This window comes from Anopheles darlingi, chromosome 2, assembly GCF_943734745.1.
Source record: "Anopheles darlingi chromosome 2, idAnoDarlMG_H_01, whole genome shotgun sequence".
NCBI classification, from domain to species: Eukaryota; Metazoa; Arthropoda; class Insecta; order Diptera; family Culicidae; genus Anopheles; species Anopheles darlingi.
In genome coordinates this window covers 41,234,403-41,248,784 of record NC_064874.1, presented here as the reverse complement: position 1 = coordinate 41,248,784, position 14,382 = coordinate 41,234,403, and the positions used below count along the sequence as shown (strand labels likewise).

Below are 14,382 nucleotides of genomic sequence, written 5' to 3'. Positions count from 1 at the left end.
TTACTTTTGGTCGATTTCCCACATTCCCCACCGGCCACGAATGGCCAGCGAGAGGGAGGGATAGAAGGGTGTTGGTTTCCACTTACTTTAACACCCCCCAAACGATGTGCCGGTCCGAAAAAAAGAAAATAAAATGCTGCAAAATGGATGGATGGATGGACGGATGGCGTGATTTGATGACTCGTTGGATCGTTCGTGCAAATTCGCTGGAAGGACGGACGGACGGACGGGCAGGCGTCGTGATGTCTAATGATGTGTAATTCATTTCTTTAAACTAGCGCGACGACGACGGACATTCGCGGAGATGGCGAGGATGAAACGAAACAAAAAGCGACTCCATCATCAAATCTAATCTTTCTCTCTGTACTCTCGACTCTCGACGGACTTCTGATGATGGGTGCTGCGTCCGTTCGTGTGTGTGTGTGTGTGTGTGTGTGTGATCATCATCGGTGGTGGAACCGGTGGTGGTGATCGTTCGTTCCGGTGGTTGGCAACTTGGCGAAGACTAGCAGCAGCAGCAGCAGCAGCCCGGTAGAAAAAGATCTTAATTTCCCTAATTGAGAAAGTCAATTTGGAGCCCTCCCCTCGCACCAATGGCCCACCCACCACCCACCCACCACCCCCTACATTTTGTGCGATCGAAAGCCATTTTCACGAGTGCCGCTTCGGAAGCTGCGGGAAAAACCATTTTCTTTCCAGCATCGCGTTCGTTCGCTTCGTTCGTTCCTCCTTCCTGCAACGACGTTCGCTCGTGGCATTCACCTCCTCCTCCTGCTCCTCCCCACCTGGGACGCATTCTGTGGTTTCCACTCCATGGCCACTCACCAACCCCCCCAATGGGCGAACGCTCTCTTCTTCTCTCTCTTTCTCTCCCTCTTACGCCACATTAACCATCGTGGAGCGGTGGCCGCGTGTGCCGCGCGTAATGTAAGCGTTCGACGAAGTAACTTTTTCCGAATTTTCCTCCCCAGAATACCACCCACCCACCCACCCACCGACCCCACGAGGGATGGGGTGAACAGACAAAAGCCGGGATGGAATCCCGGGCGTCCCGTTCCGCCCCGTTCCCCGGGAGAAGTACTTTCCCAGCGGCTCCAGCAGCCGGTTCCGGGAAGTTTCCACCACAATGGGCGATCGAATGGCAGTAAACGACGACAACGAGGACGACGACGACGATGAAGATGACGGTGGCGGCAGCATCAACATCGCGAGTGAAATACACTTTGTTTGCATTCGACGAGGAGGAGTAGAAGACGAAGGACACGTCTTGCCCTTCTCGCGCTTGCTTTGTTTGCAGCCTGGCCTACTTCTCCAATGGACGACCCAAGCCCTTGGTTTGTTTCGTTGTGTAAGTTGATTGCAAAATTAACTTTCCTCCCTCCAGTCGCCAGTCACGGGGGTCGTCGTCGTCGCAGCGAATGAGTTAAATATTTGCCAATTGAATTAGAAGTTTTCGGAGGTTTTAAAACTCTCGCAACCATACGCACACTCACACACACTCGCACGTCGCTGACATGTGTAATGGAGAGTTCAGAATGTCACAGTGTGTGTGTGTGTGAGTGAGTGTGTATACACGCATGGTGGTGGTTCTTTTCGGTGTTTAACACACACAAAACAAAACAAAAAAGACCAGAGGCGATGCATGCTTTCAGCTAGATTGGATTTCATGTGCTGGCGAGATGTGTCCACCACCACCACCACCATCATCATGATCATCATCGCCTCAGACCATCAATCACTTTGACACGAAGCATCACGGGCATCAGGAACGCAGATCCAAGTCGCCGTTTTCGTGTTGTCTCCTTTTTTTTTTTGTTGCTTCTCCTTTGCTCCAATGCTTAAGGGGAAGGGGGTTGATAATGATAGGGCCGCTGGATTCCCGGGGCCCCAAAAACCAGTGTCAAATGTCAGCTTCTGGACCGCTTCTGCTCCCTCCCTTTCCCTCGCAGCGCCACGGCGTGGAAAGTCACACCGATAAAGGTCTCGCTTCACCCATTTAATCTTCGTCTTCAATGTTGTCCGTTTGGGAAGGGGGTGCGAGGGGCGGTTGGGGAGTGGGGGAAAAATGCCAATCGTCATCCCTGCCCTCCCTTCGGAGGACGAAGCACCCGAAGAGGACGCACACTAATGAGCGTAAGCATCTTCGTTTCTTCTAATGATCCATCCATCGGTTTTAGATCCTGCTGGTGGTGGTGGTGGTGGTGGCCACTCAAAGCCAAGACACAGCCACCATCCAGAGGGGAGGGGAGGTACGATAGAGATAAAAGCGGTGGACTGATGGGATGGTAATGAGGATGAAATGCCGTCGATTACTTGGCGAAGCTTCGGCTCGGAGTCTGAACGGTAGAAGCATCCATCCATCGGGGGCTATTAAACGGTTTCATCGGGCGTAGTATGCGTTGATCGCTCTCGCGCACACATATACGCAGCATGCCACACATTCCGGATTCTCACTTTCGCCTCCTTCGATTATCGATACATTATTCTCAAGCCGCGTTCAGTGGAAGGAGCAATCGAAGCAAAGTCGAACGGTTTGTGCGCGTGTGATTATGAGCGGAGGCCACCTACTACCACCCTCTTCCCCACCCTCAACCCCACTTCAAGATGTGTTCACCACGGTGGCACCCGCGGCAGTCAATCACCGATAGAGAGAGAGAGAGAGAGACCGAACATAATTACGGATTACTGCATCGGTGTTTGTGTGTGTGTGGAGCTAGCTGGCAATCAGTCGCATCATCCGTCCTCCGAGAGAGAGAGAGAGAGAGAGAGAGAGAGAGAGAGAGAGAGAGAGAGAGAGAGAGAGGAAAGAAAGAGAGAGAAAAAGAGAGAGCCAGCAGAAGATTCCAATCGCGATTGCATGATTGACCACTCACTCTGGCATGGAAACTCGCCGGGCTGGAATGCAGAAGACTTCGCCGGAGGATCAAAGCATAGTTTGCATCCTCCCCTCCGGCCTTCCTTCCCTTTCCACATCCCCGACATGCGATGACGTGCCGGCAAGATTGATGAGGGCGCACGGAGCAGGCGGTGATGGTCTCCACGCCAATCGCGTTTTTATGCTACTCAGCAGCAGCCTGCTACGATATCATAGTGTGCCAGCTTTTCGTTCCAGGAGTCGCGAGAAAATCCGTAACCGTTAGTCGGATCCTCGTAAACCAGAGCGGCACCGGCATGGCAGGCCCGGGGGGAGGAAAGGTGTAATCCGCAATCCACGGGTAGGGGTGAAGGGAGACGATGAAAGATTGTCACCTTTTAAGTGTGGTTCGATCCGTCTGCCTGCCTGCCTGCCTACCGGAACTATGACGATGATGATACTGCACGATAACGATGATGACGCGATACTTTCTCACCAGCGCACCCACTCGCTCTCTTTCTCACACACACACTGTCTCTTCTCATGTGAAAGGACAACCCCGTGTGTGTGTGCGTGGGGGGTGAAAGGTGGTTACAGTTGATGAGGTGACGAACCGTACATTTTATTGACATTTTAACGCGCCACCATAACAAAAGAAGGATAACAGCCTGACACAAGCCTACCCGAACAGTACAGTGTGTGTGTGTGTGTGTGGGTGTATGTGTGGGTGGTATGTATTAATAAAATTGTCACACCGTGTCACGTCTGTCGCAATCAATTTCATCCGCTTCCGCTCCCACACACACACACACGCTTGGTTCTCGCTTTTTTCGTTGGGTGTGAGGAGAACAGTTTGATCCGACCTGACGCTGCCGGCAGGGCGAGGCGTAGTGCGTAGGGACACCTTGAAGGGGATGCCCTTTCAACAGACCTTCCTGAGTTTTTTGTTATTGTTGCTTGCCACTGTCTGGCTGTTCTGTCCTTCTCTTTTCCTGTTGGATGTTTTCTTTACTTCCAAACAAGATACACCATCTTGTGACATTCACGCGTGTCCAGCGTGACACCGGTCACACTTGTGGACACCTTTCAATGGTGTGTGTATGTGTATTTGTTGCCGGTCAATTAATTTGATTTCTTCTTGTATGCCACCACCACCAGCACCACCACCACCATCATCAACAGCATCTCGTCGGGAGGAGCATAATTGACAGAATCGCTAGATGTAGGTCGCCGTCGTCGTTGTCGGTGCAGGAAGGTCATGGCCCCATTGGCCGTAGTGGCGTTCGTCTGTTGGTGAAATTGACTGAAAGCGACTTCTCCTTCTCCTTCTTCTTCTTGAGCTGTTGTGGGTGAGGTACAACAACGAGACGATCCAGGTTAAACGATTCCCTTCGATCCATCATTTCACTTTGACGGTAAACCAAAGTTCCGAGGACCAATTCCTTGAACTGCTGCTTCGCTTAGCCTACTCGAAAGGGACAACAGACACGACCGTCGAGCATCTTTTGCTAAGCGACCATCTTCTTGTCCGGTGCTTGTCCGATGGACAAACTGGTTTTTAATTAGTTACAACCCAGGAACACCAACGATGTTAATCGCTTCTTCGCACCAAAGGAATCGACAGATGGGCACTGGCAGAACCACCATCGCCAAAGTCCGAGTTCCTTGTGACAACCTATCCCGAACCGGAATAGAATTCGGACGAACGGACGGACGGACGGACGCCAAACATTCGACCGACCACACTCCAACTATATTAGGAAAATGTGTTTCCATCAAGCTGTTCCGTGGTTGTTGTTCCACCACCCCACACCCGACCGACCGACCGACCGACCGACTGACGGCGTTTCTCATTTCGATTCAGTTGATATGCAAATTTGTGCTCGTAAAAGTTTTGCGATTGTAGCAAATAAATGGCCACCGGAAGCCCGGTGATGTTTGACGGCGAACGCGGAGAGTGGAGGAGGAAAAAAGGACTACTGCTGCTGCTGCTGTTACTCCCTCCCTCCCTAGTGCCTAGTTCTTTCTTGCAAAACGTCTCAAAATGAGCCACAGCAAAAGTCCCCGGGGCGGTGGAAAGAGCAAAACATGCCAACGATGCAGTTTTGAACGACGAACAACGAATCATGAATACATCCTGGGGCGGCCCTGGCGTGACGGCCGGGGTCGAGGGCTCCGGCGGCTCCGGGTTTGCGCTTCGGTTACGTTGTCATCTCGCCGGCACCAGACGGTGGACTCCGCTGGCGAGGACTCCAATCAAAAGCTACTGCTCCGTAACATACGACAACGACGACGACGACGACTACTGCGACTGCGACGGCACGTCTTCTCCGCCAGAGACAAGAAGGAGTTGAGAAGGAAATGGAAAAATGCAGAATGCGAGATGCTTGCCGTTAGCGTCTTGGGCCAAACGGGTGCCACCGGGACCAGGGACTGATTGTACCAGCACCAGTGAAGGGAGAGAGAGAAAGACAGAGAGAGAGAGAAAGGAGCCCCGGAGCAGGAAACTTGACTCTGAAACAGCTTACGTAAGCAAGCAACGGCGAATGGCACGTCAGGTTTGCAGTTCCAACCAACCCCCGGGGTGGTGGCTCACTTTCGATTCCTGGTTCTGTAAACGAACGCCTAGGGGGAGGGGGGGATGGAGGGAGATGCTCCGCATAAAAAGAACACATAAACGTGAGCGGCGGCGAAGCGGCGCGCATACCTTATGGCTTCCAATCGATCGGCACTGCAGGTGCATCGCGCGGATGCACGATGAGATAAGATATGGATGGAAGCCACCCCTCCTGCTCCTCCACTGGTCGGTGCGATCGGTGATTTATCGGTGTAATGCGGCAACACAGACCACACCATAGAGAGAACGCACTTTCGACTCGAAGTATAATGAATCAAAAGAGAAGAACGGGGTTACAAATTAAGAAATCAAAGTTTTATCGCGATGCGGAGCATCGTTGCGCTGGTTCGGGTACCTGTTTGAGGTCTTCACTTGATGCAAGTTACTGTAAATGGTTCCGAATGTGCAACTTTCTCGGGGCGGCACATAAGAATTAATGCGGAAGTCCTGTATTAAAGTTCAAGGGCAACAGGAAACCAAATCATTTGCTATGTCCATCGGCTACTTTGATAACTAAATTGCAACAACCAACGAACCAACGGAAGGGGCTTAACAGTTCCAGATGTTATTACTGGAAAATAAACCCAAAATGAAATGTCAACTAAGGCCAAATTTGGATTGCTTAGAGGTAATTTCATAGCATCCGGTGTTCACTATTCACAATGTTAGAGTGTCTAAAGGAAGCAGAGGGTGTTCCATTTTGTTAAATTGAGAAATTTACAGAGTCTTTAAAATTCAACAGCAAACATCATTTTCTTTTTAATTGTCAGCATTCATTGTAACGTAGGATTTAAATAATATTGAGATCATTTTTGCACTCTTGGACACAACTGCTTGAAACATTGGGATGGTCCAGAGCCACGCTTGGTAGTAAACTTTAATGTGTAGCGATAGCAGCCTATCCTTGTGAGGATTTTATGCTGGAATAATTGATAAACAAGAACTGATTAGAGAGCTAAATGATGAAATTTATATTTCTTCGTGAGTGACAGCAACTGTTTAGATCTACCTATCCCATAATGTAACCCATAATCAGGTTCCCTAGGATATCGTCCTTGATGAATGCTTATTTCATTCGGTTTAATTAGATATTTAGTTAAAAGATGACATCTTATGATGTCAAAAGATGATATTTTTAAGCGACAGATTTTTATTGTTCGTTTACACATTTCACCAAACGGATTTTAAAGATCATTCAGACAAAATGTTGGGTGGTTACGGTCATAAACATAAATGTTTATAAAAAAAAGCGTTATTGAAAGATAAGACTTTATCGCAATTTCTTAAGATACATCCAATACGATCAAGTGCACTAATTGCTGAACCATCAAATCTACACGTTGGCTACTGTGATTGAATGCACTTTTCTTAGCAAAGTCTCGCATAGAATCCACCCCATCATGGCCACCGTGATTGACGTACACCACAGTCACAAGACCATCTCACGAAACGCTTTGGATGAATTCAGTGCTTGCCTCATTAAGAACACCGTGACCTTTGGGCTGATTGTAGAGGTAAATGCAAATGACAAGTTATAAAAGAATACGAAGAGAGAGCCAACGCCAACGCAAATGAATAGGTCGCTCGCGTGCTGGAACCGCGATACGACATATTGACTGCCGACGACATTCATCATCCGACGTGACGTAGAATATCGCGTGAAAGAACCGTTCAACAGATAGACACCAGCGAATGAGCCGTACTTGGAGCCGTTTCCTGTACTAAAACCAGTGCGCCCAGATATGATGTTCCCGTTAGTACGCCTTCTGTGAGATCGAAACAAAATCCCTGCCCGTAGTATCCAGGTCAGCTTCGGAACCCCCCCCCCCCCCCCCTTTTGGGAACCATTTTCCTCCTTCCTTCCTGTTTTTCCGTTCGTTTTTTTTTCTTTCTGTTTGGTCCGAAGCTTTCACACAGATTAGTGCTCTTTTGTGCGAGCTTGGATCCCACCGCGCCCTTTCCAAGTGCCCATCCATCCAGGGTTTTGGCTGGTGGGGAATATTTCGAAATTTCATCATCCGGATTTTGGGCATCCAGCTCAATCCTGGATCCGCTCTGCGCGGACCACCCTCGTCGTAAACTTCTCTCCTTCATCTACCGCTGATGGGCATCTTCCTGAATAGCGATGGATGTCATTTGTTTACCCGCCATTTACTGGCAACCGAAATCCCTGACGTCATGCCCTCCGAAATCAACCGATCGTCAGCCGCTGCAAACGCGGATAACGCTAGGGGGGAGAGGAAAAAAAACCGAAAATAAAAACTCTCGCGTATGGCTTCGGTGCATTCCTGTCCATTTCTGAGCTCCATATTGTCGAAAGAGAACGAGGATTGATGAGGTGATAGCGCGCACCTTACAGCCCACCGGCCCCAATCCTTTCCTCTCCTTATCAGCCTTGTACACCAATACCAGTTCAGTTTCGAAAAAGATATCTCATTAAAATTTCATAAACGACACGGCACAGAACTCGTTCCGAACTCATCCATCCACCAGTATCCGGGTCCCCTCGATGGTCGCCATCGCGACGGCGTGTGATGATGCTGGTCCTTGAAAAGCCGATCCCTCCATTCGAAGGCCCCTCCATTCCAGAATATTACGTAATGTAACCCATAATCTCCATTCATGACTCTATTTGGGGAAGCGGACCCACAATCCGCTCGCCCTCAACGGCCGGGCCCTAACAAGCTCGAGTGCTCCTTCCTACTCACATCCCCGCCGTCATCATCATCATCATCAGCAGCAGCAGCAGCAGCGGCAGGTCTGGCGGCTTCCCACGGCTCTTCTTGCAAACAACACACCACTGTCACCGGCACCGGGACCGAGAGGAACAGCGTGTACCAGATTTCGGGCTGGACGTTTGACCCCGGGATCCCCAGGATCCCGCCCAGGAATGCCATTCCAGCGCTTCTCGCTGGACTATTGTGCATTCGCCCTTGGGGGGAAGGGTGGGACCAAGAGACGACGCGTGCATCCCTCCGGTGGCCGTGGACACGACACGCCTCGTCGTTACCGTTGTCGTCTTTATCGAAAAAGTTGTCCCGAAAAGCAAGCCGAGCAGCAAGCCGAGCAAGCAGAATGCCAGGAAACGGGAACGATGGAGCAGCCGGAACCGTTGCATAAATTTGCATACATTTACCATCACTCCCGGTGGTTCCAGAAGGGAGGAAGGGACAGGAGCTCAACCCCTTTCGGCCACCAGCACCGTCACACACACACGGTGATGCTTTCGAGCTTTCAGCAAACTCTAGTGAGACCGTGAGCCGATCAGATTCTTCTTCATCATCATCATCATCATCATCGTCATCATCATAGGCAGCATCATCGCCATTGTTGCTGTAGCCTACTACAAAAGAAGTCCGATACGGATATTTCTCTTCTCTCCTTCTCTTTCGTTCTCTTTTTTTACTTTTTCACTCTCTTCTCTTTTCGGTGGTGCCAGGACCTCGGCCACAATCACAAAGGATGCTTAGCGTGGCGAATTAACCGCGCCAGAGGTTTGTTCCCACACAATCACACACACACACAGGCGCGCACGTGGAGGAAGTTTGGCGGCAACCTTGCTGTTGCTGCCTTTCGACAGCCTCGGTTTGCTTCGCGAAAGAACGAGAGAGTTTATAGTTAAATCTAAGAAGAAGGCCGGCACCAGTGCCAGGAATATTAATGGCATTCAAGCGGCCGTGGCTCGGCGTGTATGTGTGTGTGTGGGTGCGAAGCGGAGTGCAAAGGGGTGGCCTCCGATGCACATGTCGTCGATGTGCATTTAGGGGCCGTACACAAAGAGGACCACTTGTGGGGCTGTTTAAGCTGAAGCTGCACTTGAAGCAGGGGCTGGTTGATGGTTTTTTTTCTTCTTCGTTTTACTTTTAAAGAAACCATCAAGCGGTAAGAGGTGCTCTTTTAAATATGCATTTTGGGGAGAAGATTAAGGGACATTTAAGGGTGTGTTTAACGCTGGTGTTTCGATCGAACTGTTGTGAGAGTACTTCTGTGGGATTTAAGCTGGTCGGTCAAGGTCGACTGATAGAAATATTATCGCTTTTGGATAAGACTTTTCTCTCTTAATAAACTTATTTCTTCAACAGTTATACTTAAGCTAAAGAATGATTTGCGAATCTTGGTTTATTACAGCTTACTAAAACTGTAATAGCCGTACGCAGTCTTAAGAGGAGGTCTTTTGTTACTTCATGATTCACAGGAGATGTGGAACATTTTTGTCGAAACAGTTGTGTAAGAAGCGAAAAAGCGGTGTAAGAAGCCAACAATTTTAAAACCTTCATTTTAATTATTACTTTTTGAGCAATCTACAAAATCTTCACACCCGTATGACACACCTACGCGTTATAGACAGCGTCAATATGTTGAATGTTTGTAAATTTATAATGTTTTTACCAAGCTTCTCGCAAAAAACATTTTTTTTAAATAAATACTACGAATAACTTCATCATTGAAATTTAGATTATGACTTTCTTCTGCTTTCATCTCAGGGTCAATTGTATATCCATTAATCCCATTAGTACTGTCAAATCATATAGCATTGATAAAAAAGGACACATTTTTGATCACTGCACTAATCAACTCTACTTGAAATTATGCGATTAACATCCAAACAAATTGTTCATCAACTGCATGGAAACCTCCAAGTATTTGATTTTAAGATTCACACAGAATAACATTTCTTAAATAATATCAATACGCACATCAGAGGTCTGGCTTTATAGTTTGTTCTTTAATTGACTTGAAATAATAAAACGCAGATAACCAACTGCGATGTTCAGAATTAAATATAAATTCGATAAAATGTGCGCTAACATTCACATATTTTACATCCTAAATAGAACAACTTTACTTGAAATCAGTAACAGTTTCGAACGCCGTTTAATAACCTTTAATAAAGTAATTTGAAGGATATTTTCAATTTCATGTAGCCCTCAAATGAGTAAATTTTATGCTAGCTATTGGGATACATATAGCAATTAATGTTTGCTTAAAAAGAGGAGTTTGGCAAAGGATTGATTTTATACTATTTCATGTAATCGTGAGCCTATCGAAACAGAGAGGATTAGTTCGTGTTTTAATAACATGAAACAAATAATAAATACACCGAGAACCTTGCCTAGCCACTGCATATCCCCGAATCACGTATGTGTACCGTGAAATGTCGCAACGCGTACGTTCCGCGCAATTTCATGTACAAGCAAACCCACGCTTCAAAGTTAACTTCTTTCATCGCCAACGTTTCCTACGAAACGGTTGAACTGCACTGCAACTCGAACCTCCTTCTAGAACCGCCGTTTCCGACGAAAGGTGTAACCATCTGCTGCACGCAAAGTGCATCGCCAGCTGCAACTGCAGCAGCAGCAGCAGCAGCAGTTCTCCCATAAACCTGAACCCAACCCGTATCATACACACACACACGCACACACACACCGTGGATCGCGTTGCAGGCGAACCGCAAAACCCCGGCTGTTGCACCAGTCGGTCGGCACCAGACTTTATGGCGTCGACTTTAATTAAACCCGAGCTTACCCCGGGAGTGGCAAGGCATTGAAAAAGCCAAGCAGTCGGGAGTACAGTCGGGTGTGCACTCGGGTGTGCGAGGTGGCCAACGGGGTTTGGGAAGTACTTTGCGTTTAACAAGCGCTTCCACGGCGTGGCATGTCGCGGTTCGCTCGCCATGAGACCCTACACTCCGTTACTATTCTACCGCCCCATGCTATGCTATGCTATGCACCGACCCTTCAAGTGGACGGCCATGACTGCCGTCTTGTTAGTCACTTCCTCCTCCGTTTGCAACGGTTAGAACGGTTTTCATGCTACGGTTTCACTGGTAATCAGCACCTTGTCCATGATGCACTCCCTTAGTCTCTCTCTTTCGCTTTCTCTGTTTCGTTCGACAGGATTCAGGTTGAGTTTGCGCGCGTTCGCCCCAAGGGCAAATCTCGACAATCATTTCGTCCATCCGTCTTATAATCTTGGTTGCTAGATTGGTTTCTTTGGTGGAAGAACCGACGGGAGCTGCTGCTCTGCTTGCACTCACCTGGCACCGGTCCGCAGACGCGCGGGATGATTTCTAGGATGGCTGAACATGATGGATCCTCGAAACAGAGTTGTCGTGCTAATATACAATTTAAAATAGCTATCGCAGTCTTAATATTCGATCCTGTTGAAGAAAGAGAGAGAAGAGAGAGAGAAGAGATTAGTTACTCCACAGGTACGTTACGTGCACATCGTCGACACCGGCAATGCACACATCCTAGAAGGCGCTGCTTGGCGATTGCGCTACAAAAGTTAGCAAAAGGCAAATCAAACCAAAGGCCGAGCTACCTGGCCGCGGTCGTTAGTGAAATTAATAAGCTCAAGAAAAACCACCCCATTCGAGGGTGGTGAAAGCCTGAAGGTGATACCGTCAGGTGAGTTCATTAAGCCAACGACCCCTTCGGCGACTCGCTTTAGTGTGTGCGGGATTTGCATCCAGCATGACGCCGACGTGTCGATGGGGCTCCGACGGTCTTTCGGTGACGTGATTGAGGAGGATGTGCGTGCGTGCGTGCATGGTCGCCACAGAGTGGCACGTGCAGTACAGTAGTACAGTGGACCCGGCAGTGGTAAACGTTATTGCGTGCGATATGGCACGAAGAGGTGCGTGAAAGCCGCACATAAGCGACCGAACGACCGACTGCTGCTGCTGCTGCTGACTCCTTTCACCCGAATCCTCGTAGCAACGGCCTCTCCCGGGTCTTTTGCGTTTTTTGGAGAAGCCGAAGAGGGGCTTAAGCCCGTCACGCAGCCGTCGTCGTCGTCGTCGTCGTCGCCGTCGTCGTCGTCGTCGTCGTCGCCGTCGTCGTCGTCGTCGTCGTCGCCGTCGTCGTCGTCGTCGGTGGATTGTGTTGATTGCATTGCCTGACCGGAGGCCCCGGGCCCCAGGTAGAGATGGTACGATACGATACGCGGGCCGGAAAGTGACCGGCGGCCGCGGTGACGGCGGCGGCACTAGGAAACGTGGCAAAATCACCTCAACCAAAACGGACCACCGGGCCAACGGATCCAAGAAGCCAGAGGATGATAATTGGCTTTCGGTCGGTCGGACGGTCGGTCGGTCGCTTGGTTGAGCTGATAGCTGGCGGGCCCCGGCAAAGGTGGCCACACCAGCATTCTTCGGTGTGTTTGGTGCAAGTGGCGTGAGTGTGCATGTGTGTGTGTGCTGGCTTGGCGTGGCATGTTATCGGCGCGAGGCGCGTTTTATGGTGGCTTTATGATACGGAGTCCGGTTAGTGGTGGTGGTGGTGGATGGAAGGTTCAGTTGCTCAGAATGGAGAATGCTAATCGGCATTAATTTCGGCGACATTCGAGAATGCTTAAGTCTCTGGTGGTAAAGTACTGGGGCAACGGGCTCAATCCGGGGATCGTTTTTTGGGACATTCACCACGGTTCGGACGATGTTACGTTTGCCGGTTAGCAATTTTACAAACTGGTTGAAGGATATTACAGTTTAGCTTCGGGGCAAAAGTACATAAGGAGGTCATTGTCTATGTCCCAGTACATCAGCTACTAATGGCTTTAGGTGTCTTTAGCAGTCCCTAGTGTCCTTTGCAAAGGTTTTATGGTGCTTTGACGAGATACTGTTCTCGTATGTTCTATGCGGTGATGTACATATTAGATGACAAACTAATAGTTTCTCGTTGTCAAAAGCACTACCTAGATCGGGTCAAGCTGCACAAGGACACTGTTCAAAAATGATGATGATTTCTTATCGATATGCTAAAGGAGGATTTTCAGAAAAACTATTTGACACCGTAGATGTACAATGCGAAGTTTTACGCAATATATGATGATTAAGAAAATCGAAAATGGAGCGACAGTTTCGACATAGTATCAGGTTTAACTAGAACAAGTACATTGGAATGGGCAAGGAAATAGTTGACGACAAACCGGTCCTCTTCTTTATAAATTATTGTTTGTAGCTTCATCCTAAAACCATTGAAAAAGGTCTTAATAATCATGGTTAGATGAATTATTGCCGATGAGAAGCAATATCTGTATGATAGCTGTAGAAGCAGGAGAAAATATGGACCCGAAATTGGTTAAATTGGATCGGGTTATGATTAAAACCAACATAATTTTTCAGGTCATTGGTATGTCAGAAAAAGGAAGATAAATATTTTACCTCAACATATTTTCACCAAACCATTCAATGTTAATAAATATTGATTTATTTTACTCGTGCGGCTATAGAAAGTTAACAGTGCATAAGTCGTATATGATCTAAAAAAAATCAATAATCCATAAAACCTTAATACAACTAAAAGGTTTTATTCATAATTTTGGCTCCACAAAAATCTACCAAAACCAGAAGTGGAACTAGTAGAACGGTTTGCAAAATACGGTAAAAATTTTGAATGCGGCTATAAAAAGATAAGCGTCTATTAGTTGTACTGCAAAAAGAAAATACTAAACGAAGTCGTTTAGCTCGCCGTTTATTATTCTCTTGACCTATCCAAAGTAAATACTGATATCGTAAGATTCATTTGCATAGGAGCTATCACAGCAGGCTATAACAGACCAATCAACACAGAAGGGAAAACATGCTACAGATTCCAGAGCATACCAAGATTCTTAAAGCGATTGCTCTTTAAAGCGAAATCTTTCGATTCATGCGGTGTAAGTGGTGACACCGGTTAGTGTGCATGACATGCATTTTCCGCTTTATTGGTCCATGACGGATCACACACCATCGAGGAGTGAGTCATTTCTGGTGACCTTGACATCAAACACTGGCCACAGTAGAGCGGAGCAGTAAACCCCGATTTTACATTGTAATCAAAACCATTTCTGGAAAACTTCCACCACCACCACCACCACTGTCCGCTCTGCTGCTAATCGAGTCGCACAATCGCGCCAACCCAAAGGAAAT

At 48.1% G+C, this 14,382-nt stretch overlaps 1 protein-coding gene across 3 annotated transcripts in view; it reads right to left on the bottom strand.

Moving 5' to 3' along the window:
• Positions 1-14,382, bottom strand: part of LOC125949240 (uncharacterized) — a 128,183-nt gene that overhangs the window by 41,802 nt on the left and 71,999 nt on the right. For all 3 annotated transcript variants that reach the window (XM_049676082.1, XM_049676080.1, XM_049676081.1), the window contains one exon: positions 11,509-11,631. In XM_049676082.1, the coding sequence (XP_049532039.1) occupies positions 11,509-11,631 (123 nt within the window). The remainder of the gene's footprint in view (positions 1-11,508; positions 11,632-14,382) is intronic.